The sequence below is a fragment of the Salvelinus namaycush genome, chromosome 32 (assembly GCF_016432855.1).
Source record: "Salvelinus namaycush isolate Seneca chromosome 32, SaNama_1.0, whole genome shotgun sequence".
Taxonomy (NCBI): Eukaryota; Metazoa; Chordata; class Actinopteri; order Salmoniformes; family Salmonidae; genus Salvelinus; species Salvelinus namaycush.
In genome coordinates this window covers 20,962,890-20,988,869 of record NC_052338.1, presented here as the reverse complement: position 1 = coordinate 20,988,869, position 25,980 = coordinate 20,962,890, and the positions used below count along the sequence as shown (strand labels likewise).

Genomic DNA, 25,980 nt, shown 5'->3' with positions numbered 1-25,980 from the left:
ATTCCAAAAGAATAAAGACATTACAAATGTCATATTATGTATATATACAGTGTTGTAACGATGTACAAATGGTTAAAGTACAAAAGGTAAAATAAATAAGCAAAAATATGGTTTGTATTTACAATGGTGTTTGTTCTTCACTGGTTGACCTTTTCTTGTGGCAACAGGTCACAAATCTTGCTGCTGTGATGGCACACTGTGGTATTTCACCCAGTAGATATGGGAGTTTATCAAAATTGGGTTTGTTTTCGAATTCTTTGTGGCTCTGTGTAATCTGAGGGAAATATGTGTCTCTAACATGGTCATACATTGGGTAGGAGATTAGGAAGTGCAGCTCAGTTTCCACCTCATTTTGTGGGCAGTGTGCACATAGGCAGACCTGGCTCTCAAGAGAAGACAGGCTATGGCGGCCTTTCTCAATAGCAAGGCTATGCTCACTGAGTCTGTACACGGTCAAAGCTTTCCTTAAGTTTGGGTCAGTCACAGTGGTCAGGTATTCTGCCACTGTGTACTCTCTGTTTAGGGCCAAATAGCATTCTAGTTTGCTCTGTTTTTTTGTTAATTCTTTCCAATGTGTCAAGTAATTATCTTTTTGTTTTCTCATGATTTGGTTGGGTCCAATTGTGTTGCTGTCCTGGGGCTCTGTGGGGTGTGTTTGTGTTTGTGAACAGAGCCCCAGGACCAGCTTGCTTAGGGGACTCTAATCCAGATACATCTCTCTGTAGGTGATGGCTTTGTTATGGAATATTTGGGAATCGCTTCCTTTTAGGTGGAAGTAGAATTTAACGTCTCTTTTCTGGATTTTGATAATTAGCGGGTATTAATTTGGTGTTTGTCCCATTTCGTGAATTCTTGGTTGGTGAGCAGACCCCAGACCTTACAACCATAAAGGGCAATGGGTTCTATAACTGATTCAAGTATTTTTAGCCAGATCCAAATTGGTATGTCGGATTTTATGTTCCTTTTGATGGCATAGAATGCCTTGTCTCTCAGATCGTTCACAGCTTTGTGGAAGTTACCTGTGGCGCTGATGTTTAGGCCAAGGTATGTATAGTTTTTTATGTGCTCTAGGGCAACTGTGTCTAGATGGAATTTGTACAGTCGTGGCCAAAAGTTTTGAGGATTACACAAATATTAATTTTCACAAAGTCTGCTGCCTCAGTTTGTATGATGGCAATTTTCATATACTCCAGAATGTTATGAAGAGTGATCAGATGAATTGCAATTATTTGCAAAGTCCCTCTTTGCCATGCAAATGAACTGAATCCCCCCCAAAAAACATTTCCACTGAATTTCAGCCCTGCCACAAAAGGACCAGCTGACATCATGTCAGTGATTCTCTCGTTAATAACACAGGTGTGAGTGTTGACGAGGACAAGGCTGGAGATCACTCTGTCATACTGATTGAGTTCGAATAACAGACTGGAAGCTTCAAAAGGAGCGTGGTGCTTGGAATTATTGTTCTTCCTCTGTCAACCATGGTTACCTGCAAGGAAACACGTGCCATCATCATTGCTTTGCACAAAAAGGGCTTCACAGGCAAGGATATTGCTGCCAGTAAGATTGCACCTAAATCAACCATTTATCGGATGATCAAGAACTTCAAGGAGAGCGGTTGAATAGTTGTGAAGAAGGCTTCAGGGCGCCCAAGAAAGTCCAGCAAGCGCCAGGACCGTCTCCTAAAGTTGATTCAGCTGCGGGATCGGGGCACCACCAGTACAGAGCTTGCTCAGGAATGGCAGCAGGCAGGTGTGAGTGCATCTGCACGCACAGTGAGGCGAAGACTTTTGGAGAATGGCCTGGTGTCAAGAAGGCCAGCAAAGAAGCCACTTCTCTCCAGGAAAAACATCAGGGATAACTGATATTCTGCAAAAGGTACAGGGATTGGACTGCTGAGGACTGGGGTAAAGTCATTTTCTCTGATGAATCCCCTTTCCGATTGTTTGGGGCATCCGGAAAAAAGCTTGTCTGGAGAAGACAAGGGAAACGCTACCATCAGTCCTGTGGCATGCCAACAGTAAAGCATCCTTAGACCATTCATGTGTGGGGTTGCAGCCAAGGAAGTGGGCTCACTCACAATTTTGCCGAAGAACACAGCCATGAATAAAGAATGGTACCAACACATCCTCCGAGAGCAACTTCTCCCAACCATCCAGGAACAGTTGGGTGACGAACAATGCCTTTTCCAGCACGATGGAGTACCTTGCCATAAGGCAAACGTGATAACTAAGTGGCTTGAGGAACAAAACATTGATATTTTGGGTCCATGGCCAGGAAACTCCCCAGACCTTAATCCCATTGAGAACTTGTGGTCAATCCTCAAGAGGCGGGTGGACAAACAAAAACCCACAAATTCTGACAAACTCCAAGCATTGATTATGCAAGAATGGGCTGCCATCAGTCAGGATGAGGCCCAGAAGTTAATTGACAGCATGCCAGGGTGGATTGCAGAGGTCTTGAAAAAGAATGGTCAACACTGCAAATAATGACTCTTTGCATCAACTTCATGTAATTGTCAATAAAAGCCTTTGACACCTATGAAATGCTTGTAATTATACTTCAGTATTCCATAGTAACATCTGACAAAAATATCTAAAGACACTGAAGCAGCAAACTTTGTGAAAATTAATATTTGTGTCATTCTCAAAACTTTTGGCCATGACTGTATTTGTGGTCCTGGCGACTGGACATTTTTTGGAACACCATTATTTTGGTCTTACTGAGATTTACTGTCAGGGCCCAGGTCTGGCAGAATCTATGCAGAAGATCTAGGTGCTGCTCTAGGCCCTCCTTGGTTGGTGACAGAAGCACTAGATCATCAGCAAACAGTAGACATTTCACTTCAGATTCTAGTAGGATGAGGCCGGGTGCTGCAGACTTTTCTAGTGCCCTCACCAATTTGTTGATATATATGTTGAAGAGGGTGGGGCTTAAGCTGCATCCCTGTCTCACCCTTAGGCCCTGTGGGAAGAAATGTATGTTTTTTGCCAATTTTATCTGCACACTTATTGTTTGTGTACATAGATTTTATAATGTTGTACGTTTTTCCCACAACACCACTTTCCATCAATTTGTATAGCAGACCCTCATGCCAAATTGAGTCGAAGCCTTTTTTGAAATCAACAAACATGAGAAGACTTTGCCTTTGTTTTGGTTTGTTAGTTTATTTGTCAATTAGGGTGTGCAGGGTGAATACGTGGTCTGTCGTATGATAATTTGGTAAAAAGCTAATTTGACATCTCTGTCTCTTTCTTTTTATCAGTCTACTCCCTCTCCCCCCCCTCTCTCAATCTATTGTAAAAATCTACGTATTCCCTAACTTTCCTTGCCTTTGACTGTGTCTTGCTTAGTATTTTTGCTAAAGCTAGGCTGAGCCTTGTCTTCTTCTCACTGTGGGCCAAAACGTTTGAGAAACAGACGCCTCACAAGTCCTCAACTGGCAGCTTCATTGAATAGTACCTGCAAAACACCAGTCTCAACATCAACATTTTTATTGGCCAGTCTGAGATATGGCTTTTTCTTTGCTACTCTGCCTTGAAGGCCAGCATCCCGGGGTCGCCTCTTCACTGTTGACGTTGAGACTGGGGTTTTGCGGGTACTATTTAATGAAGCTGGCAGTTGAGGTCTTGTGAGGCGTCTGTTTCTCAAACTAGACACTCTAATATACTTGTCCTCTTGCTCAGTTGTGCACCGGGGCCTCCCACTCCTCTTTCTATTCTGGTTAGAGCCAGTGTTCGCTGTTCTGTGAAGGGAGTAGTACACAGTGTTGTACGAGATCTTCAGTTTCTTGGCAATTTCTCGAATGGAATAGCCTTCATTTTTCAGAAAAAGAATAGACTGACGAGTTTCAGAAGAAAGTTCTTTGTTTCTGGCCATTTTGAGCCTGTAATTGAACCCACAAATGCTGATGCTCCAGATACTCAACTAGTCTAAAGAAAGCCAGTTTTATTGCTTCTTTAATCAGGACAACAGTTTTCAGCTTTGCTAACATAATTACAAAAGGGTTTTCTAATGATCAATTAGCCTTTTAAAATGATAAACTTGGATTAACTCACACAACGTGCCATTGGAACACAGGAGTGATGGTTGCTGATAATGGGCCTCTATATGCCTATGTAGATATTCCATAACAAATCTGCCATTTCCAGCTACAATAGTCATTTACAACATTAACAATGTCTACACTGTATTTCTGATCAATTTTATGTTATTTTAATGGACAAAAAGCTTTTCTTTCAAAAAACAAGGACATTTTTAAGTGACCCCAAATTTTTGAACAGTAGTATATATATATATATATAATCTCGTCTTCAAACCTACCCTTTATGTATAGTGTTTTATTTCCGTTCATTGATGAACGTTATCTCTGTGTTCCAGGTCTCCCCTCCACACCAGATCCTCGGCCCATCCAGAATGAAGACAAGGAGATAATCAAGGACCTACTGACACCAGATGACTCAGACATTTCAGACCTCTCACCAAACACAGAGTCCTGTCCCAAAACAGACCTCTCCCCAAACACAGAGATTTGTCCCAAAACAGAGCCCACCTCAAAGACAGAGTCCTCCACCAAGACAGATGCCAGACCTGGCACCCCTGGGTCTAGTACCAGCCCCCAGCCTAAAAAAGGAGGTACGGTATACAACGTCTCACCTCTGAGCACCAGAGAGAGAGAGAACCAGGAGGATAAGGAAATAGCCTGGGGTTAGATATACAGTGTATTGTGTAGAGTAAGGGAGCTATTGAAGCTGGTCTACCTGTCCACAGAGGGCAGAACCATCCAATAATTCTGGTGATCGAATTGATCTTTAGTCATTACATACCCAATCAGACAGATGGCAATGGCTGAACCCCAAATCGTTTGTTGTGGATGGTACGGTATGCAGGAATAAGGAGGTGGGGTTTGAGGAAGAGGGGGGAGTACTGAAGCCCTGTGTTGGGACAGGAGGACCTCAGGCTCAGGGAGTTTTCCTGAACACTCTCCAGCCTGTCTCTTCAGACTCCAGCCTTATAAGACTCCAGTACAGAAATTCACCCTTTGATGGTGGTGGGAGGAAAGAGCGGTTGCTATAGTTACGGCCGGGGCATACATATTACATAGCATGAAGTTTGAGCTCCTCAGAAAGAGATTGGCGTTACCCTAAGGCCCCGTTTCCAATACATACAGCTTTATCAAAACAGAGCCCGGTCCACAGCCACAGCCACCAAAATACAGTACATCTGTGCCTAGGCTGAAACAGGATTTGAAATGCATACAAAAATCCTTCCTCTGATGCTGTTTGCATTTATCAAAGTGGGTCAGAGTTAACATTGATAATTGCTGCAGACAGGAAAGGGTGCAAAATATATGATCACATGAGTTCCATTCGGGTTCACACAAACTGTTTAACTGTAGAGTGAATAACATTATAGCATCGCAGCGGGAGATGTAGGTTGCATCGCAGCGGGAGATGTAGGTTGCGTCCTAAATTACACCCTATTCCCTATGTAGTGCACTGCTTTCCACCATGGTCAATAGGGCTCTGGTCAAAATGAATGCTCTATATAGGCAATAGGGTGCCATTTGGAACGCACACGTAGACCTTCATCTTGAATATATGAATACACACTGTAGTTTAGAATTTGTACAATAATTGTTTCAAGTACATGACCTCTGCTATGCTATTGTACTCTACATGACAGGTGCGATCAGCTGTTCTGTGCACTGGGACTCTGCAGTGCATTGATATTTTAGGTCAAAATAAATGTACAATGTGTATACAAATCATTAGGAACACCTGCTCTTTCCTTGAAATAGAGTGACCAGGTGAATCCAGGTGAAAGCTATGATCCCTTATTGATGTCACTTGTTAAATCCACTTCAATCAGTGTAGATGAAGGGGAGGAGACAGGTTAAAGAAGGATTTTTAAACATTGAGACAATTGAGACATGAATTGTGTATGTGTACCATTCAGAGGGTGAATGAGCAAGACAAAACATGTAAGTGCCTTTGAACGGGGTATGGTAGTAGGTGACAGGCTTTTGTGTCAACTGCAACGCTGCTGAGTTTTTCATGCTCAATAGTTTCCCGTGTGTATCAAGAATGGTCCACCATCCAAAGGACATCCAGCCAACTTGACACAACTGTAGGAAGTGTTGGAGTCAACATGTGCCAGCATCCCTGCGGAACGTTTTCAACACCTTGTAGAGTCCATCCCCCAACGAATTGAGGCTGCTCTGAGGGTGGGGTGCAACTCAATATTAGGAAGGTGTTCCTAATGTTTGGTATGCTTAGTGTATTTTTCTCTGCCTAGATGGGTTGAGCACAGAGCAACGACAGAAGCAGGCCAAGGAGCGGAGGGAGGAGAGGGCCAAATACATTGGTAAGCCCTAAAGGAAAAGATGCTATAGAGAAATTATATCATTGTATCCTATGTGACATGTTGGGTTTGCCTGTTGTGGAGGGCAAAGAGACGTATCTAGTCTTGTCTAGGGATGCGTACCAAATGGCACCCTATTCCCTACATAGTCATATGGGCCCTGGTCAAAGGTAGTGCACTATAAAGGGAATAGGGTATCATTTGGGATGCACAACGTTTCTGACTCTAGACAGTGATACAGAATGTAGGGATTATTAACCCATTAGACACTGTAGCCTTCAATATGTTGAATTACGCAACCCTTAACTGATCTCCTGTCTTACATTTGAAATACTCTGCCATGGGTTCTGCTTTTGCATGATTGATGCTTGTTGACACTTGCTGTTGTCTTCCCTCTCGTATTGCTGCTTCAGAACAGCAAACTCAGCTGCAAGGTAAGGCTATAAGAACAGCACTGGTAACATCACTTGTTAGCAGCAACAGTCATGCTATTATTCTCCACATCTCCACCTTGTGATGGTGATGCAATGTCTTTTTATTTCCATCTGTATGCTTCTCAACAGTCCTTTCCTTTTTCTACCTCCTCCATGAATCAGTTGTTTTGTCTTCTGTTTGTTGTCCTCGTTTTTCACTGGGAACCTTAGAATGTCTTGTTTTTCTCTGAAGGTCGAAACGATTAGATAGTTCAGTTATATGACCCCATCATGATGTTTTTTCTTTCAAGTTCTCATTTTGCAGATATTTTTCTTTCACCATATTTGTTCAAATCCCCCATCAATTTTTGCATGTATACTTTGCATTAATTTGATGGGGCATTAGTAATATCTTTCCAATATCGATTTTTCTCTACAGATGTTTTCAGGGTCTATTTTTCATGATATTGTATTCTGATCTTATTATCAACTCAGAGACATGCAGTAGACTAGTATTTTCCCCAACCCTATTCTCCCACAACATTGGCCTAAGCCCCTCTTTCTCTGCACTGAGGCCAAATCCTGAGCAACCAATCAGAGAAGGACTTGGCGGGTGTATCCCACTGAGCCGTCCCATAATCCCCCTGGGGCGCGGCGTGAAAAATGTGTAGTCATTACCGTGAATCGACCGTGACGTGCCTCTCAGACAGATTAGATGTAATTACTTATTTCATTATAATCGCCATGCCAAGGAATCGTTTCAGCAGCCAGCCAGCCAACCAGCCAGCCAGCCAACCAGCCAGCCAGCGGACAGAGACTTTTATTTGACTGATAATGGCAAACCTTTGGCTGACCTCTGTCGGTCCAGATGTAAGATATGAATCAAGCTTTTATTGTTAGATGTTCTAAAGTTTATAGCCATATATATACTATACTGGTGATGACATACAAAAAAAGTTAAATGTGATTATCTTTTGTACTTATCACTTTAGGGTGGCAGGTAGCCTAGTGGTTAGAGCGGTGGACCAGTAACCAAATGGTAGCTGGTTCAAATACCTGAGCTGACAAGATGAAAAATCTGTTGATGTGCCCTTGTGCAATACCCTGAACCCTAATTTGCTCAAGGGGCACTGTACTACTATGGCTGACCCTGTAAAACAACACATTTCACTGCACATATCTGGTGTATGTGACAATAAAACATCAAACATGTTTATTTACAACATATATTAAAGTGCAGGGTTGTTATGTAAGGGACATTGTATATAAAGCCACACTAATGGCATTACAATTTTAAGGTGCATGCACTCAACGTATTTAGCTAATTGTATTTCTGCCACTCAGATGCTGAAAATTGCTATAATTAATTTTGATCATGATGGAGAAACGAGCTAGTGTTTTCTTTGTGGGTGCAGACTAGAGCAGGGGTCTGCGGCCAGATCTGATTTTTAAATATTTTTTTATGAATATTACTAACAACAACAGATACATTTTGGCCAAGGGATTGGTGGAATACGTTTAAGCTACAGTTTATGTTCTTAACCCTGAACAACATGGGCCTGGGAGGCTCACAGGAATATTGGTATTCACAGTACTCCAGCAATTGGACATTTTCCCACTCAATACTTCTTGTATTCCCCAAAAACAATAGATCTTTTTAAAACATAAATGCACTGTAATTTAACCTTTAAAACTGCAAAGTTCTCTCTCTTCCCCATGATAAAATGGTTAGAATTGCAGGAAATTAGCTTGAGGACTGGAAGATTTTCTCTCCGATGCCAAGAGGTGGGACTTGAAAATGTTCCTTCCCAGGGCCGGAGACTTGGTTCGTCCGGCCATGCACTGCCGAAGTCATAGTAAATCTCCTTATATGCAAGTTGTGTTCTGATTATGAGGAGGTCCATGATTATTTTGCTATCACAAAAGGGGTCCCCGGACCGAAAATGTTTGAGAACCCCTGGACTAGAGTATTCTAGCCTTTTACTTATTTATAGAGAAGGGCTGGGGAATGTTAACAGAATACAAATCAGGTACTTAACTTAGAACATCAAACACTCATGCATTTCAGATTTGGACCAAAATTAAATATTTCAGAGTGAGGATTGCATCACTCCATCACTCTCCTTCTTGGTGAAATAGCCCTTACACAGCCTGGAGTGAGGACATCTCACATTCAGCACTGAGACATTATCTTGAAAAAAATAATCTCTTCAAGAGTATCCAGACCCCACCATTTTAGGTCTAAACAAAACGTGTGCAGTGGAATTGGGCACCAAAAAACTATGAGCCCCCCAAAAACTCTTCAAAAGTAGCTTGCCCCCACCATGCTAAACAACATGTGTGTTGTGGAAGTGGGCCCACATGCAAGGGACTGCAGAACAGGAAATGCCACTCTGAGACACAGTACACATGTGGCGTCTACCTCAGAGAAGGCTTAATGAGCTGAGAGGACACAGCTGGTGCACAGCATGCTTGGATTTTAAACAAAGCCGAATGATTGCATTTTAATCGTGTCTGTCAGGAATGAGCCACAGAATCTGTGGCGTGAAACTCAGTATCTGCTAGAAAGCACTAGTAAAACACAGTAGGATGCTACTACAACAACTACTTGTTTACTGTTATTAGAATTATTCTAATAGGATTACAACTCTTGCAGGATGTAAACAACAATATGTCTTCATCTTCCCATTCTATTTTTCTTCCTTTACCAATCTGGTTCCAGGAAGCCATGAGACTTTTGTGCCTCTAAAAAGTCTTTAACAGATCACCAGGCCAGAATTCCTCTCAGTGAACAAACAGCAAATTATGTACTGCTCAGTCATTCAGAGTTGTTTATGACCAGGTAGGGCAGAGATAAATAGAAAGAGATGGAGAGATTATATCCCAGTTAGGTAATAGGCTGGTAACAGAGAACAGGTCTAAGGTATTAGCTATGTAACCCTGATGTTTCCTCTGCTCACTATCCCCAAGTGCTTCCACAACCCTGAATGGTGCATGATCCCATCCATGACTTCTGAACTTTCTTGATTAGCTAACTGTACCACATTTATTTATGTTTTTTTTGTATAGCTGCCATGTACCAGTCAAAAGTTTGGACACACCTACTCATTCAAGGGTTTTTCTTTATATTTACTATTTTCTACATTGTAGAATAATAGTGAAGACATCAAAACTATGAAATAACACATGTGGAATCATGTAGTAACCAAACAAGTTTTAAATTCTTCAAAGTAGCCACCCTTTGCCTTGATAACAGCTTTGCACACTCTTGGCATTCTCTGAACCAGCTTCACCTGGAACACTTTTCCAACAGTCTTGAAGGAGTTCCCACATATGCTGAGCACTTGTTGGCTGCTTTTCCTTCACTCTGCGGTCCAACTCATCCCAAACCATCTCAATTGGGTTGAGGTCGTGTGATTGTGGAGGCCAGGTCATCTGATGCAGCACTCCATCACTTCTCCTTCTTGCTGAAATAGCCCTTACACAGCCTGGAGGTGTCTTAGGTCATTGTCCTGTTGAAAAACAAATGATAGTCCCACTAAGCACAAACCAGATGGGATGGCATATCGCTGCAGAATGCTGTGGTAGCCATGCTGGTTAAGTGTGCCTTGAATTCAAAATAAATCATTGACAGTGTCACCAGCAAAGCACCCCCACACCATCACACCTCCTCCTCCATGCTTCACGGTGGGAACCACAAATGCGGAGATCATCCGTTCACCTACTCTACGTCTCACAAAGACACGGTGGTTGAACCAAAAATCTCACATTTGGACTCATCAGACCAAAGGACAGATTTCACCGGTCTAATGTCCATTGCTTGTGTTTCTTGGCCCAAACAAGTCTCTTCTTCTTATTGGTGTCCTTTAGTAGTGGTTTCTTTGCAGCAATTTGACCATGAAGGCCTGATTCACGCAGTCTCCTCTGAACAGTTGATAGTGAGATGTGTCTGTTACTTGAACTCTGTGAAGCATTTATTTGGACTGCAATTGTTGAAGCTGGTAAATCTAATGAACTTATCCTCTGCAGCAGAGGCAACTCTGGGTCTTCCTTTTCTGTGACGGTCCATCATAGCGCTTGATGGTTTTTGCGACTGCACTTGAAGAAACTTCCGGATTAACTGACCTTCATGTCTTAAAGTAATGATGGCCTGTTGTTTCTCTTTGCTTATTTGAGCTGTTCTTGCCATAATATGGACTTGGTATTTTACCAAATAGGGCTATCTTCTGTATAACACACCTACCTTGTCACAACACAACTGATTGTCTGAAATGCATTAAGAAGGAAAGAAATTCCACAAATTAACTTTTAACAAGGCACACCTGTTAATTGAAATGCATTCCAGGGGACTCCCTTATGAAGCTGGTTGAGAGAATGCCAAGAGAGTGCAAAGCTATCATCAAGGCAAAGTTTGGCTACTTTGAAGAATCTCAAATATAAAATATACTTTGATTTGTTTAACACTTTCTTGGTAACTACATGATTCCATATGTGTTATTTCATAGTTTTGATATATTTTATATTTTTATATAATGTAGAAAATAGTAAAAATAAAGAAAAACCCTTGAATGAGTAGGTGTCCAAACTTTTGACTGGTTCTGTATATTGAAATGAATCAATTAAACCATGAGTATATAAAACTAAACTAAACCTGTACCCGTTGTCTCCCGTTGCATAGCGGCTAAGAAGGCCCAGTGGCTGGAGAAGGAGGAGAAGGCGAGGCGTCTGAGGGAGAGCCAGCTGGAGGAGCGCAGGAAGAGGCTGGAGGACCAGAGACTGAAGCTTGAGAAACGAAGAGCCCTCCTGGAGGAGAAACAGAGGCAGAAACTTGAAAAGAACAAGGTGGGGAGTAGAGGCCTGGAAGAGGGTCACGTTCAATATCTCTCTCTTGCTCAAGTGTTATGTGCAGTTTTGTTATCAGCTTGGTTAGTCTAGGGTACACATACAGCCAATGATCTAAGCTTTCATTAATTATTATTTTAGGAATAATATTCAATTCTATGCGATTGCTTTGGGTGGAGAGGGCACATACACGGTGGTTTGGTAATTTTGTAAATATTACATATCACTGTTCTCAGCTAAGTGTAGCTTCTTGAGAGAGTCACACTTTTTGTCTCCCAATGTCCCCACCACAGGAGCGCTACGAGGCGGCCATCAAGAAGTCAACCAAAAAGACCTGGGCTGAGATCCGTCAGCAGAGATGGTCCTGGGCCGGCGGCCTCAACCAAACCTCCCGCAGACAAAGTGAGTCGCACTGGAACCACGTAGAACCTCATAGAACCGTATAGACATGAACCACCCAGAACTTCAATGAATTGCTTGTACAGAGTACCTTCATAGTACAGGACAGAAACTTAACTTTCTAGTCTAACTGATGTTAATTATTTACAGTGTCCTAAGGTTTTGGTGTTAGGCCATTGTTAGCCACTGTAATTTGGTTGGGGTGGTAATGTTCTGAGTACCATTAGAATAGCTAGATTAGTCATTCTACAGTATAATTCATGTTTACTAACATTATTTTGCCTAACATTGGCTCACTATTTCTACTTGACTTCATGTTTCACTGAATCACTGAGTACCATTATGATTTAGACTGGATTTGTATTGATCCTTCTTAACGTACCGTTTCTCTCACTCCAGATTCTCACTGTTCAGTAGAGTCCAGAAATAGGAGGTTAGAAGGGAAAAGGTGTCATGTATACGTTTCATTAGACTTGCTGCGTGAACTGCAAGGTGTTGAGTTGATCAGAGCTGTGAGGAATTGACTCAGTGGTCAGTGTGCCAACTCTCTCCTATGCTGCTCAGTCCAACAATGACGCAAGCTTGTGAAAGGCTATCTCTTTGATTGTGACCTTGAGGTCAAGAACCTTCTCTCCTCTCTGAAGTGTAAATGAAAATGAGTGTGTGTGGATGTGTTTTGGTTTGAGCAACAAAGACAATCTATTTTTCCACTTTTCCGGTTGTTGCTTTATATACAAAGATTTGTTTCTGGGTTCTAGATGCTATTCATAAACCCAGTCATTTAACTTTCCCAATTTTACCCCAACCTTTTTCCAGTACCCTAACCCCTTCCCAGGATTAAAAGCACTCTGAATCTGTCCTGTCCGAGTGGACTGCTTAATAATGAATGAGGTGAATCAAAGAGTTAGCCCTGTCTAAATAGAGTGGATCAGGTCTGTCTGAGCCGACAGCCTAAAATGAAACATGGTGAAGTGGTCCTACTCTCCTGTAGGTCTAGCTCTATCAGCTGCATGGTTCAGGGAGAGAGACAGACAGAAGGGTCTTGCATTGGGGAGTGGGTAACAGGTGCGCTATCTCGCTTTAATAGCTGGGTGCTCTGCCATATATGACAATGACTTCAAATTAAATCCCAAGTTCAAGAACATTGAGAAATGACGGCACTCCCCCCAAAATTTTAAGGGACAAAAAAGACGTCAACTTATTTTACCTTTTTATTTTCGGCCGGGCAGGCTAACGCGTTTCGGCAGTTACGCCTTTATCAGATCATCAAGAGATGTGCCAAAGCCATAGTTTTTTTTTTATATGCAGGTGCCTAGCAGATAATTACAATTGCCCACACCTGTGTGAGGATGGTAATAAAAACATTAGTGAACCAACAATTGTTACTATATACACATACATATACAAATAAACAGATCAGCAGATTAAACTTGATAAATAGCATTTAGGTATCACAATGACATAAACTTGGGATTTCATTTGAAGAGGGGTCTTATATATCTGAGCTCAGCGATCTCGGACCCTCCTCTCCCCTACGACTCCAGCACAGCCTCGTCGGGTCCCCACCCCGCCAACCTTGTGAACAGTTGTTGTCTGTTGCGTTCTCTCCGGTGCAGGCAGATGCTCGGCCTCCACCGTCAACTTGCCGAGACAGGTGGACCCTGTCATTAACAACAGGCTGTCCAAGTCCTCTGCCACCCTCTGGAACTCCCCCAACAGAAGTAAGGACGACCGACCCGCGTCAATGTCCACCAGGCCTCTATATAAACCCCCCTCCTCCCCTCTGCCCACCCCCTCCCTCTCAGATCTCCTTACCTTACCCCGATCTGGTGTTTGGTTTTTCTTTTAACTGTTGTTGCTGGTGGCCTGCCTGCCTGCCTGCCTGTTGCTTGGTGACCGGTCATTTCCTATCCCTAAAACACTACATCACCTCCCTCACACCCCCAGTCTCGTGTGCATCGTGGTTTTGTTGATGTTGTTGTTGATTGATTTACCTTCTCTTTGCATTTTTGATCAGCCCTGACATTTCTATTCCATATTTTGTGATAATTTTTTATAATGGTGCATATAGGTTTCTGTCACAACACCCTCCTCTTCCACACTCTTTGGTTGTCCTCCACTCTGCTGTGGTGATATGCTGTGTTGGTGGTGGTGCGGTGTCAGGGGTGGTGGTGTGGTGTCAATGGTATGGTGTTGTGGTGTAGTGATGTCAGTAGTGGTGTGGTGTCAGTAATGGTGGTGTCAGTAGTGGTGGTGTTGTGGTATTGTGGTGTCAGTAGTGGTGGTGTTGTGGTATTGTGGTGTCAGTAGTGGTGGTGTTGTGGTATTGTGGTGTCAGTAGTGGTGGTGTCGTCAGTAGTGGTTGTGTGGTGTCAGTAATGGTGTTGTGGTGTCAGTAGTGGTGGTGTTGTGGTCGTGTCGTCAGTAGTGGTTGTGTGATGTCAGTGATGGTGGTGTGGTATTGTGGTGTCAGTAGTGATGGTGTCGTCAGTAGTGGTGGTGTGATGTCAGTAGTGGTGTCGTCAGTAGTGGTTGTGTGGTGTCAGTAGTGTTGGTGTGGTGTTAGCGATGGTGGTGTGGTGTTGGTGTCAGTAGTGGTGGTGGTGTGGTGTCAGTGATTGGTGGTGTAGTGTCAGTGATGGTGGTGTGGTGTCAGTGATGTGGTGTCAGTGATGGTGGTGTGGTGTCAGTGATGGTGGTGTGGTGTCAGTAGTGGTGGTGTGGTGTCAGTAGTGGTGGTGGTGTGGTGTCAGTGATGGTGGTGTAGTGTCAGTGATGTGGTGTCAGTGATGGTGGTGTGGTGTCAGTGATGGTGGTGTGGTGTCAGTGATGGTGGTGTGATGTCAGTGATGGTGGTGTGGTGTCAGTAGTGGTGGTGAGGTGTCAGTGATGGTGGTGTGGTGTCAGTAGTGGTGGTGGTATGTCAGTGATGGTGGTGTGGTGTCAGTAGTGGTGGTGTGGTGTTAGTGGTGTCAGTGATGGTGGTGTGGTGTCAGTGATGGTGGTGTGATGTCAGTAGTGGTGGTGGTATGTCAGTGATGGTGGTGTGGTGTCAGTAGTGGTGGTGTGGTGTCAGTAGTGGTGGTGTGGTGTCAGTGATGGTGGTGTGGTGTCAGTGATGGTGGTGTGGTGTCAGTAGTGGTGGTGGTGGTATGTCAGTAGTGGTGGTGGTATGTCAGTGACGGTGGTGTGGTGTCAGTAGTGGTGGTGGTATGTCAGTGATGGTGGTGTGGTGTCAGTGATGGTGGTGTGGTGTCAGTAGTGGTGGTGGTATGTCAGTGATGGTGGTGTGGTGTCAGTAGTGGTGGTGGTATGTCAGTGATGGTGGTGTGGTGTCAGTGATGGTGGTGTGGTGTCAGTAGTGGTGGTGGTATGTCAGTGATGGTGGTGTGGTGTCAGTAGTGGTGGTGGTATGTCAGTGACGGTGGTGTGGTGTCAGTAGTGGTGGTGGTATGTCAGTGATGGTGGTGTGGTGTCAGTGATGGTGGTGTGGTGTCAGTAGTGGTGGTGGTATGTCAGTGATGGTGGTGTGGTGTCAGTAGTGGTGGTGTGGTGTCTGTAGTGGTGGTGGTATGTCAGTGATGGTGGTGTGGTGTCAGTAGTGGTGGTGGTATGTCAGTAGTGGTGGTGTGGTGTCAGTAATGGTGGTGTGGTGTCAGTAGTGGTGGTGGTATGTCAGTGATGGTGGTGTGGTGTCAGTAGTGGTGGTGTGGTGTCAGTAGTGGTGGTGGTATGTCAGTGATGGTGGTGTGGTGTCAGTAGTGGTGGTGGTATGGTGTCAGTAGTGGTGGTGTGGTGTCAGTAGTGGTGGTGTGGTGTCAGTGATGGTGGTGTGGTGTCAGTAGTGTTGGTGGTATGTCAGTGATGGTGGTGTGGTGTCAGTAGTGGTGGTGTGGTGTCAGTGGTGGTGGTGTGGTGTCAGTAGTGGTGGTGGTATGTCAGTAGTGGTGGTGTGGTGTCAGTAATGGTGGTGTGGTGTCAGTAGTGGTGGTGGTATGTCAGTGATGGTGGTGTGGTGTCAGTAGTGATGGTGTGGTGTCAGTAGTGGTGGTGGTATGTCAGTGATGGTGGTGTGGTGTCAGTAGTGGTGGTGGTATGTCAGTGATGGTGGTGTGGTGTCAGTAGTGGTGGTGTGGTGTCAGTGATGGTGGTGTGGTGTCAGTAGTGTTGGTGGTATGTCAGTGATGGTGGTGTGGTGTCAGTAGTGGTGGTGTGGTGTCAGTAGTGGTGGTGTGGTGTCAGTGATGGTGGTGTGGTGTCAGTAGTGGTGGTGGTATGTCAGTGATGCTGGTGTGGTGTCAGTAGTGGTGGTGTGGTGTCAGTAGTGGTGGTGAGGTGGTACAAATGTACAAGTGCATGGTCAGATAGTCATGGCTGAACTCTTTATTGACTTATTACATTATGTGGATAGGAGATCTCAGATAGAGAGGTCATCATGTTTAAAAGTTGCTACAATATTAATATTCAGCTTTATTGTCATCCACACTTTTAGATGTTGACATGTCTCTCATAACCAACTTTTATTGATCTCCAATACCACACCACTGTAATGGTTGTTAAAATGCAATATTCAGACGTCAATAGTCAATTCTTGCATGAGGATCACAGAATGTCCTCCCTCAGCAGACTTATATTTTCCAGAAGCTTCCATATAAAATGCAGTCGATTTAGCAGCTACAAATGTTCTGGCTTCAGGATATACAGTAAGTATGCCTATAACAGCCAGATGTGTTTATAGACCCAGGATCCCAACTACCAGGTGTACATTTGATCAAACAGCAGCCAAGCAAATGTCTTGCCGCATTGAAGAAAAAAAATCCTCCTGACTGTTGCTTAGCAACAAGGCCAGGGCCTAGTTGGGTTATCAACCATAAAATACTTTGTGAAAATGATCTGTCCAAAAATATAGCCAAGGTAACCCCAGGTCCATTAGATAATATGAACCAATCAATTATATTAGCAACTTAGTATATCTGTTTATGCTTTTCTGGATTTTCCATTCACTGACAGGTGACATCCTAAATGTGCTTTACATGCATCTACAGAAATTACACATCACGCTTATCATCAGCTTCTATGTGTTGCTGTTATGAGCTTACCTTACATGGGTGAATGTGTGTGTGACTGTATGTATGTACCTATGTACGTATGTGATTAGTTAAAGCATGCAGAGAGAGCTGAGTGATCTACACAAGCATAGCTGACTTGACCTAAGGAGACGTATCAAGGTCGCATCCCAAATGGCACCCTATGGGCCCTGGTCAAAAGTAGTGCACAGGCTGTATCACAACCGGCCGTGATTGGGAGTCCCATAGGGTGGAGCACAATTGGCCCAGCGTTGTCTGGGTTTAGCCGGTGTAGGCAGTCATTGTAAATAAGAATTTGTTTTTAATAACTGACTTACCTAGTTAAATAAAGGTTAAATAAAAAAATACAAATAGGGGATAGGGTGCCATTTGGGATGCTCATTAGCATAGCCGACTTGATCTAAAGACTCGGGGCCACGCAATAAACCAGTAGGCGGCAGGTAACGTAGCGGTTAGGAGTGTTGGGCCAGTATCTGAAAGGTTGCTGGTTCAAATCCTTGAGCCGACTAGGGGAAAAATCTGTCGATGTGCCCTTTAGCAAGTCACTTAACCCTAATTGCTCCTGTAAGTCGTTTTGGATAATAATGTCTGCTAAAATGTACAGCAGCGAAGCAATGTACAGGAAGTCTCTTAACAGATATTAACAGCTATTTACCGTTTTGGTCATCTCATTGTGGACATTCCACTGTCAAATTGTCCTTGTGATGGAGTTGAACTTGAGAAGCCCATGTAAATATTCTATTGTGAGATACTATGAATGGCCCATTGAAGATGCTGAAAATCTGTAGTCAGATAATTGCCAATTACTTAGAAAGAAGTTTACGAGACACCAGTAGACTCAGGGGGAGGGTCAGACTGGTTACCCCAGTTTGAGAGGAACGGGAGGTACTGTATTATGTATGTTACAGTATTACGCAACGCTGCATTGCACAGTGTCCCTATTTCAACTCATCTTCAAAAGGTTTCATTTCTCCTCCAAATTCCCCTCTACACAGAACTCTCAAAGAGGCCTCTAACAAATCCACCAGTCTGGTTCTTTCACTACAACGCCAGTTCTGTGTTTTTTTGTCTTATATGCTGTGTTTGAAATGTTCTTAATTTCTTATATTGGTGTAGTTTTAGGGACAAATGATTTCATGCTCTTACAATGTTCAAAACACATTTGCTCTGACATTACATTTGTTCCAGTTATGATTGTTCTTGAGAGTGTTTGTCAAAATTCTGCATCCCAAATGCCACCCTATTCCCCATGTAGTGCACAATTTTTGTCCAGAGCCCTATGGGCCCTGGTCAAAACGAATGCCCTATATAGGGAATTGGGTGCCAACCAATGTCTGTGTAGCAGCCCATCACAATGCATCAAACACATCCTCCTGTTGTTGAACTTCATATGGATCAGTCTTCATCTTATGACACTAATGTAACACTTAACATCATATGACAGACAAACATATGATACTGACCTAATGACATAAGAGTGAGCCTTACTCGTAGCATCCGGGTAGTGTAGGCTATAATTAAGCAATAAGGCCCGGGGGGGGGTGGTATATACCACGACTAAGGGCTGTTCTTAGACACGACGCAAAGCCATGGTATATTGGCCATATATCACAAACCCCCGAGGTGCCTTATTGCTATTATAAACTGGTTACCAACGTAATTAGAGCAGTAAAAATAAATGTTTTGCCATACCCGTAGTATACGGTCTGATATACCATGGCTGTCAGCCAAATCAGCATTCAGGTCTCGAACCACCCAGTTTACAATGCTGAATTGATCAGAATCTTTAACCTGCCTTTGCATGGCCTACTAAATAGCCATGGCTTTTGGGTGGTGTGTTTTGTAATGGTAAGTCATCTAGAAAGAAGTAACATTTTCAAAATGAAGCAGTTGAGTCGGTTTGTTAATATGTATGATTGGTAAAGTTGTATTAATGACATGTAACTGTAGGTGAAACAACTCCGGATTTCTTCACATCATAATGTACAACTGGAGAGAAGTCTGTGACTGTCTCTGTGTGGTCAGAGTGAGGTTGGTGCAGTTAGAGAGAGTGTGGTCAGACAGAGGCCTGTTTGTGTTGGGGGATGAAAAGCTGTGCTGCAGTGTCGTCAGTGAGTGACTGAGGAACAGTGGCTGAACCTGGTGGTGGTGCAGTGTCTGGTTTAGGGGAGTCTGCAGTGTGTGTGTGTGTGTGTGTGTGGGGGGGGGGGGGGTAAGAGCACCCAGGTACTAACAGCACCCTCTTGTGTCTCCCAGCTCGCAGTCTGCGTCTAAGCCCGTGGGAGAGCCGCATCGTGGAGAGGCTCATGACTCCCACCCTGTCCTTTTTGGCCCGCAGCCGCAGCGCTGTGACCCTGCTCAACCCCAGCGACTCCCGGGACCTCCGTGAGTCACCCCTCTCTAGGACCCTTTACTCTACTTTCATTATAGAACTTAACATTACAGGAAATGTACCTTCTCTCCTTTTGTTTGTTGCTAACTTACAATTACAGGGTTGAAGCTTGGGCATTCTAGTGTTTTCCTTCTCTTTCAGAGAAAAACATACAGCATGTATGATATGCACCATACTCCCACTAGTTACAGTATCATGATTTCATGCCTTATTTCAGCCATAGGAAGTAAACTCACCTCAGCCACAAACAGTGGTTAAATCCTGCAGAACCTAATATTGCCAGACAGCCACCCTGAATGGTTGTATCTGCCACCATTACGTTCTCAGTAGCTGGCCTAAGTGGCCTATCATTATCATAACTGTAATAGGAGTCTCGACCTGACCTAGTCCATCCAGCCTGTTTCTCTTCATCTCTGTGTTGTACTCAGACTCTCACCACTGCTCCCGTTCAGCCTCAGCCAGCCCCCTGGACGCCTGCTCCCACCACCACCCTCACCGGAACCCCTCCGAGCGCTGGAGGGGAGGAGTGTCCGCCAGCACGCCTGACATCACACAGCGCCAACGCCGACGGAGCTCAACGCCGGTTAGCTTACATCCTCACACACACACACTGATGTGTAGTTACATGTATTCTACCCTCCTCCGGTCTCCCAACACCATGTCATTAGCACTAACTGGTCACCCCTTTCTCTCTGTTTCTCAAAGTTGGATAAGAAAAAGAAAGAGAAGAAAGACAAGGAGAGGGAGAACGAAAAAGAGAAGAATGCTCTTTCCAAAGAGATCGTGCTGAAGAAGAAGAAGACCCCAACAACGACCTCGACCACCACCAGATCCAGGCCGGCGTCAAGGTGTTGTTAGATACAGATCAGACCCAGATCAGAGCCCAGAATCTGTCTTAGACTTAACAGCACAACTACTCTAAACTGTCCTATACCACATGTCCCTATAGTAGAATACTCTGTCTTCCTTATACTGTCAGCCTTTCAAGTTAGAAATCCTATTTGTTTGTTAAAAAAAGGTATTGATCTACGGTTTATATATACTGTCAAACTGTTTTATTTTCCTCTCTGCTACATTATCTCTCTCTATAATCATTGACCAAGACAAGACAGCCATCTTGTATTTGACCTTTATGTATTAGATGCTAATAGAGTGTTTGTGAGGAGAGATCCGCATCGGGTTAGCTTAGTGCTTAGCAGAGGGATCGAGGTTCAGCCCCGGGCCAGGTTAAATGGTCTGTCTCACTGACAGATGGTCCAGACTGTTTTAACTGGGCCCAAAGAGCTGCTGGACACCATTCAGCTGAGGGCTCTGTCTGCCAAGACCAGGAGCAGGAGGGAGGCAGCAGCACTCAGACAGAATGGGGTTTCCCTGAGTGATGCTGGTGCTGCTCAGCGCTGGGAAACCGAGAAGAACCATGGGTTACGTCCCAAGTGGCACCCTATTCTCTATATAGTGCACAACTTTTGTCCAAAGCCCGTGTAGTGCCCTACATAGGGAATAGGGTGCTATTTGGGAATCAGCCATGGTCTCATCTCACGTCTGACTACAACAGGGCCATGGGACCATGGCAGCGTTATTGAGCGTTGAACGTTTACGTAGAGATTCAGTCATTCTCAATAATACTTTTTCTGACCTCGTTCTAGACTACAGAGTTGATGAGTGATGTTGAAATATTAAATGAAATAACCTGCAACCTGTCTGAAAGGAAAACTACAGATATTATGATTTCTACTGCTGTTTTTTTTTACACTCCCCTCTCTTTTCCATTCCTTTTTCCATCTTTGCCTCTCCTTTCTCCCTTCCTGCAGCAGTACCCCCAAACTGAAAAATAGACCTCCGTCGCCTGCGGCGCCCAAAAGCAGACCGTTGTCCCCCTGCCCTCCAATGGCCCCCAAGAACCCCTCCACAGACAAGAAGACCCCCTCAGGCACCAAAACCCGCCCCAAACGAGCCCAGACACCTGCCAGGGTACAGCCCCAGCCGGTCGCCGCTGTCACCGTGGAAACAACCAGCGAGCCCCATCAGCCAGACACTCCTGAGACAAAGAGTAAGTGTGTTCACCATAGTTACTGTATCCAAGCGCCAGGGTGTCTTTTAAATGTTTTGGCCTACAGCCACACCAGTAGTGTTACTGGAGCGCACACGTTGAGTGGAGGCTGCTGAGGGAAGGACTGCTCATAATAAATGACTAACGGTGCAAATGGAATGGCATCAAACACCTGGAAACCATGTTTGATGTATTTGATACCATTCCACTTATTCTGTTCGTCATTACAAAGAGCCCGTTCTCCACAATGAAGGTGCCACCAACCTCCTGTGGTTGAGTGTGGCCTTCAGCACAAGCACATACTGTATATTCTGACATTCCATGATCTATTTGTTTCTCTGGAGTTCATGTATCTTTTATTATCCAGAGTTACTCTACCGTAAAGGCCATACATTATTACTGCGGTCCCACTGTCCAAGATCAGGTGGGTCTCATGTTTCTCTTCAGCTGCTACTTAGTCTTTCTTCTCTGCCTGGAGAAAACACGCAGATTGTTTAGACTTTATGATGTTTACTTCAGATGAGCCCTGAAGCATTTTCCAGGGTCATGGTCTATCATGTGGCTTCTTATCTGAAACAGAGGCCTCTCCTGTCCCTCTTGCTCTTACAGGCGCCAGTAATGTTCCTGCCATTATGGTGTCTTCGGCGCCGGTGACACCCCCATCTCTGAGTGCACCAGTCACAGTGGTCACCTCCACTCCTGCCTCAACCCTTGAGCTGGCTACCCCAATTGCCCCAATTGCCATGGCTGCCTCAGCTTCCCCGGCTACATCATCTACTCCAGCTTCTAGGCACTCAGCCGGCACCAACGACCCAGAGGAAGCAGCACGAGTGCTGGCTGAGAAACGCAGACAGGCCAGAGAGCAACGGGAGAGAGAGGAGCAGGAGCGCCTTGAGCAGGAGCAGAGGTTAAGGTCAGTCTAAAACTGTCTGGAGTTGATTAAACATGTCATTGTGTTAATATTATAGCACTGTTTAATGATTAAGTATTATAGACTGGAGTGTATTTATATGTCTGTCTATAGACGTGAAGGGTTTACTGAATGTACAAGACAAGTAAAAAAATAAATATATATTTCACCTTTATTTAACCAGGTAAGCTAGTTGAGAACAAGTTCTGCGACCTGGCCAAGATAAAGCAAAGCAGTGCGACACAAACAACAACACAGTTACACATAGAATAAACAAGCGTACAGTCAATAACACAATAGAAAAAAAGAAAGTCTATATACAGTGTGTGCAAATGGCGTGAGGAGGTAAGGCAATGAATAGGCCATAGTAGCGAAGTAATTACAGTTTAGAAAATTAACACTGGAGTGATTGATGAGCAGATGATGATGTGCAAGTAGACATACTGGTGTGCAAAAGAGCAGAAAAGTTAATAAAAACAATATGGGGATGAGGTAGGTAGATTGGGTGGGCTATTTACAGATGGGCTATGTACAGCTGCAGCGATCGGTTAGCTGCTCAGATAGCTGCTGTTTAAAGTTAGTGAGGGAAATAAGTCTCCAGCTTCAGCGATTTTTGCAATTCGTTCCAGTCATTGGCAGCAGAGAACTGGAAGGAAAGGCGGCCAAAGGACGTGTTGGCTTTGGGGATGACCAGTGAGATATACCTGCTGGAGCGCGTGCTACGGGTGGGTGTTGTTATCGTGACCAATGAGCTGAGAGTAGGCGGAGCTTTACCTAGCATAGACTTATAGATGACCTGGAGCAAGTGGGTCTGGCGACGAATATAAGTGTGTAGCATTGGCATGAACCATTGTGTGTGTTGATATGAGAATACTGTCCAGTATGAGCGTATCTTAGCATGTGCAGACCTAACGGAGCGTGCTCCCCATGCAGGATTGCTCGTGAGGAGGGCATGGCTCGGGAGGCGGAGGAGAGGAGGCGCAGGGAGGAAGAGGCGCACCTCATGGCAGAGGACCAGCGTCTGAGAGACGAGGCCCAGCGTCTGGAGGAGGAGGAGGTGGTGCGGGAGAGAGCCAGGGCTGAACAGGAGCAGAATGAACGCCTGCAGAAACAGGTGAGAGCAGCATTATGGGTAACGGAGTCTTGACATAGAAGATATGACACAGGCAGCCTTCAAAGTTGGTTTCTGCATAGTCCACATCTTATCAGGCCAGCCACCTGATAACCACAAATAAAAGGATTCTCAGCTTATTAAAATACATAAACTGAATCGTCCAATTTCCAACTCTGAAACCTATCCTCTGAAGCCCTATCATCTAAGCACGTCTAGGTATGGGAGGGAATGTGTGTTACTGTGAGGTGTACCATCAGCATGTAACAGCCTCCATGCCCAGTCTAGGCAGATGCCAGCTGTTGACCTTCATAATAGTGTTGGCCCAGCATTTAGTGGAGCTGAGAGGGCCGTAGTGACTGTGAGATAGTGACAGCTCTGTCCTCCCTCTGTCTGCGCACTGCAGTGAGCTGACGGGATAGGGAGCGACAGTTTACCCACTACCCATGCTTGTAGCATTCACACACACTCGAGTCCCTTCTCCCCCTAGGGAAGCCCAGTTCAATTTGCCATTTGTCTAACACTGCCAGCCATCTGCAGTGAGCTGACAGCAGTGTGTCAAGATAGTCAGGCATCAGACAGTAGTTTAAGCTCTCTCATCAACCATGACTAAGCAGGTTTTATATTCCAGGCAACTTTGAACATTGAAATGCCATAGCAAACATACAGTTGAAGTCGGAAGTTTACATACACCTTAGCCAAACACATTTAAACTCAGTTTTTTCACAATTCCTGACATTTAATCCTAGTAAAAATTCCCTGTCTTAGGTCAGTTAGGATCACCACTTTATTTTAAGAATGTGAAATGTCAGAATAATAGTAGAGAATTATTTATTTCAGTTTTTATTTCTTTCATCACATTCCCAGTGGGTCAGAAGTTTACATACACTCAATTAGTATTTGGTAGCATTGCCTTTAAATTGTTTAACTTGGGTCAAACATTTCAGGTAGCCTTCCACAAGCTTCCCACAATAAGGTGGGTGCATTTTGGCCCATTCCTCCTGACAGAGCTGGTGTAACTGAGTCAGGTTTGTAGGCCTCCGTGCTCGCACACGCTTTTTCAGTTCTGCACACAAATTTTCTATAGGATTGAGGTCAGGGCTTTGTGATGGTCACTCCAATACCCTGACTTTGTTGTCCTTAAGCCATTTTGCCACAACTTTGGAAGTATGCTTGGGGTCATTGTCCATTTGGAAGACCCATTTGCGACCAAGCTTTAACTTCCTGACTGATGTCTTCAGATGTTTCAATATATCCACATAATTTTCCTCCCTCATGATGCCATCTATTTTGTGAAGTGCACCAGTCACTCCTGCAGAAAATCACCCCCACAACATGATGCTGCCACCCCCGTTATTAACGGTTGGGATGGTGTTCTTTGGCTTGCAAGCCTCACCCTTTTCCCTCCAAACATAACAATGGTCATTATGGCCAAACAGTTCTATTTTTGTTTCATCAGACCAGAGGATATTTCTCCAAAAAGTACAATCTTTGTCCCCATGTGCAGTTGCAAACCGTAGTCTGGATTTTTTTAATGGCAGTTTTGGAGCAGTGGCTTCTTCCTTGCTGAGCGGCCTTTCAGGTTATGTCGATATAGGACTCGTTTTACTGTGGATATAGAGACTTTTGTACCCGTTTTCTCCAGCATCTTCACAAGGTCCTTTGCTGTTGTTCTGGGATTTATTTGCACTTTTCGTACCAAAGTACGTTCATTTCTAGGAGACAGAACGCGTCTCCTTCCTGAGCGGTATGATGGCTGCGTGGTCCCATGGTGTTTATACTTGCGTAATATTGTTTGTACAGATGAACGTGGTACCTTCAGGCGTTTGGAAATTGCTCCCAGGGATGAACCAGACTTGTGAAGGTCTACCATTTTTTTCTGAGGTCTTGGCTGATTTGTTTTGATTTTCCCATGATGTCAAGCAAAGAGGCACTGAGTTTAAAGGTAGGCCTTGAAATACATCCACAGGTAAACCTCGACTGACTCAAAAGATATCAATTAGCCTCCCAGAAGCTTCTAAAGCCATGACATCATGTTCTGGAATTTTCCAAGCTGTTTAAAAAGGCACAGTCAACTTAGTGTATGTAAACTTCTGACCCACTGGAATTGTGATACAGTGTATTATAAGTGAAATAATCTGTCTGCAAACAATTGTTGGAAAAATTACTTGTCATGCACAAAGTAGATGTCCTAACCGACTTGCCAAAACTATAGTTTGTTAACAATACATTTGTGGAGTGGTTGAAAAACAAGTTAATGACTCCAACCTAAGTGCATGTAAACTTCCGACTTCAACTGTAGGTAGTTTAGTTTTTTTCCACTATTTGTGAAGCATAACATGTTATTGATGTTGTCATTTACTTCCTTGCTGCCTGCGGTATATCCGACCAAGGTTAGAGCGTCGGACTTGTAACC

At 44.1% G+C, this 25,980-nt stretch overlaps 1 protein-coding gene across 1 annotated transcript in view; it reads left to right on the top strand.

Annotated features, from left to right (window-relative positions):
- map7d1b (MAP7 domain containing 1b) overlaps positions 1-25,980 on the top strand; it is a 52,366-nt gene that overhangs the window by 22,844 nt on the left and 3,542 nt on the right. Inside the window, exons 2-12 of the mRNA XM_038972191.1 lie at positions 4,378-4,632; positions 6,295-6,363; positions 11,452-11,615; positions 11,909-12,017; positions 13,631-13,735; positions 19,358-19,486; positions 19,922-20,076; positions 20,199-20,341; positions 21,305-21,543; positions 22,153-22,456; positions 23,387-23,567. Of these exons, the coding sequence (XP_038828119.1) occupies positions 4,378-4,632; positions 6,295-6,363; positions 11,452-11,615; positions 11,909-12,017; positions 13,631-13,735; positions 19,358-19,486; positions 19,922-20,076; positions 20,199-20,341; positions 21,305-21,543; positions 22,153-22,456; positions 23,387-23,567 (1,853 nt within the window). The remainder of the gene's footprint in view (positions 1-4,377; positions 4,633-6,294; positions 6,364-11,451; positions 11,616-11,908; positions 12,018-13,630; positions 13,736-19,357; positions 19,487-19,921; positions 20,077-20,198; positions 20,342-21,304; positions 21,544-22,152; positions 22,457-23,386; positions 23,568-25,980) is intronic.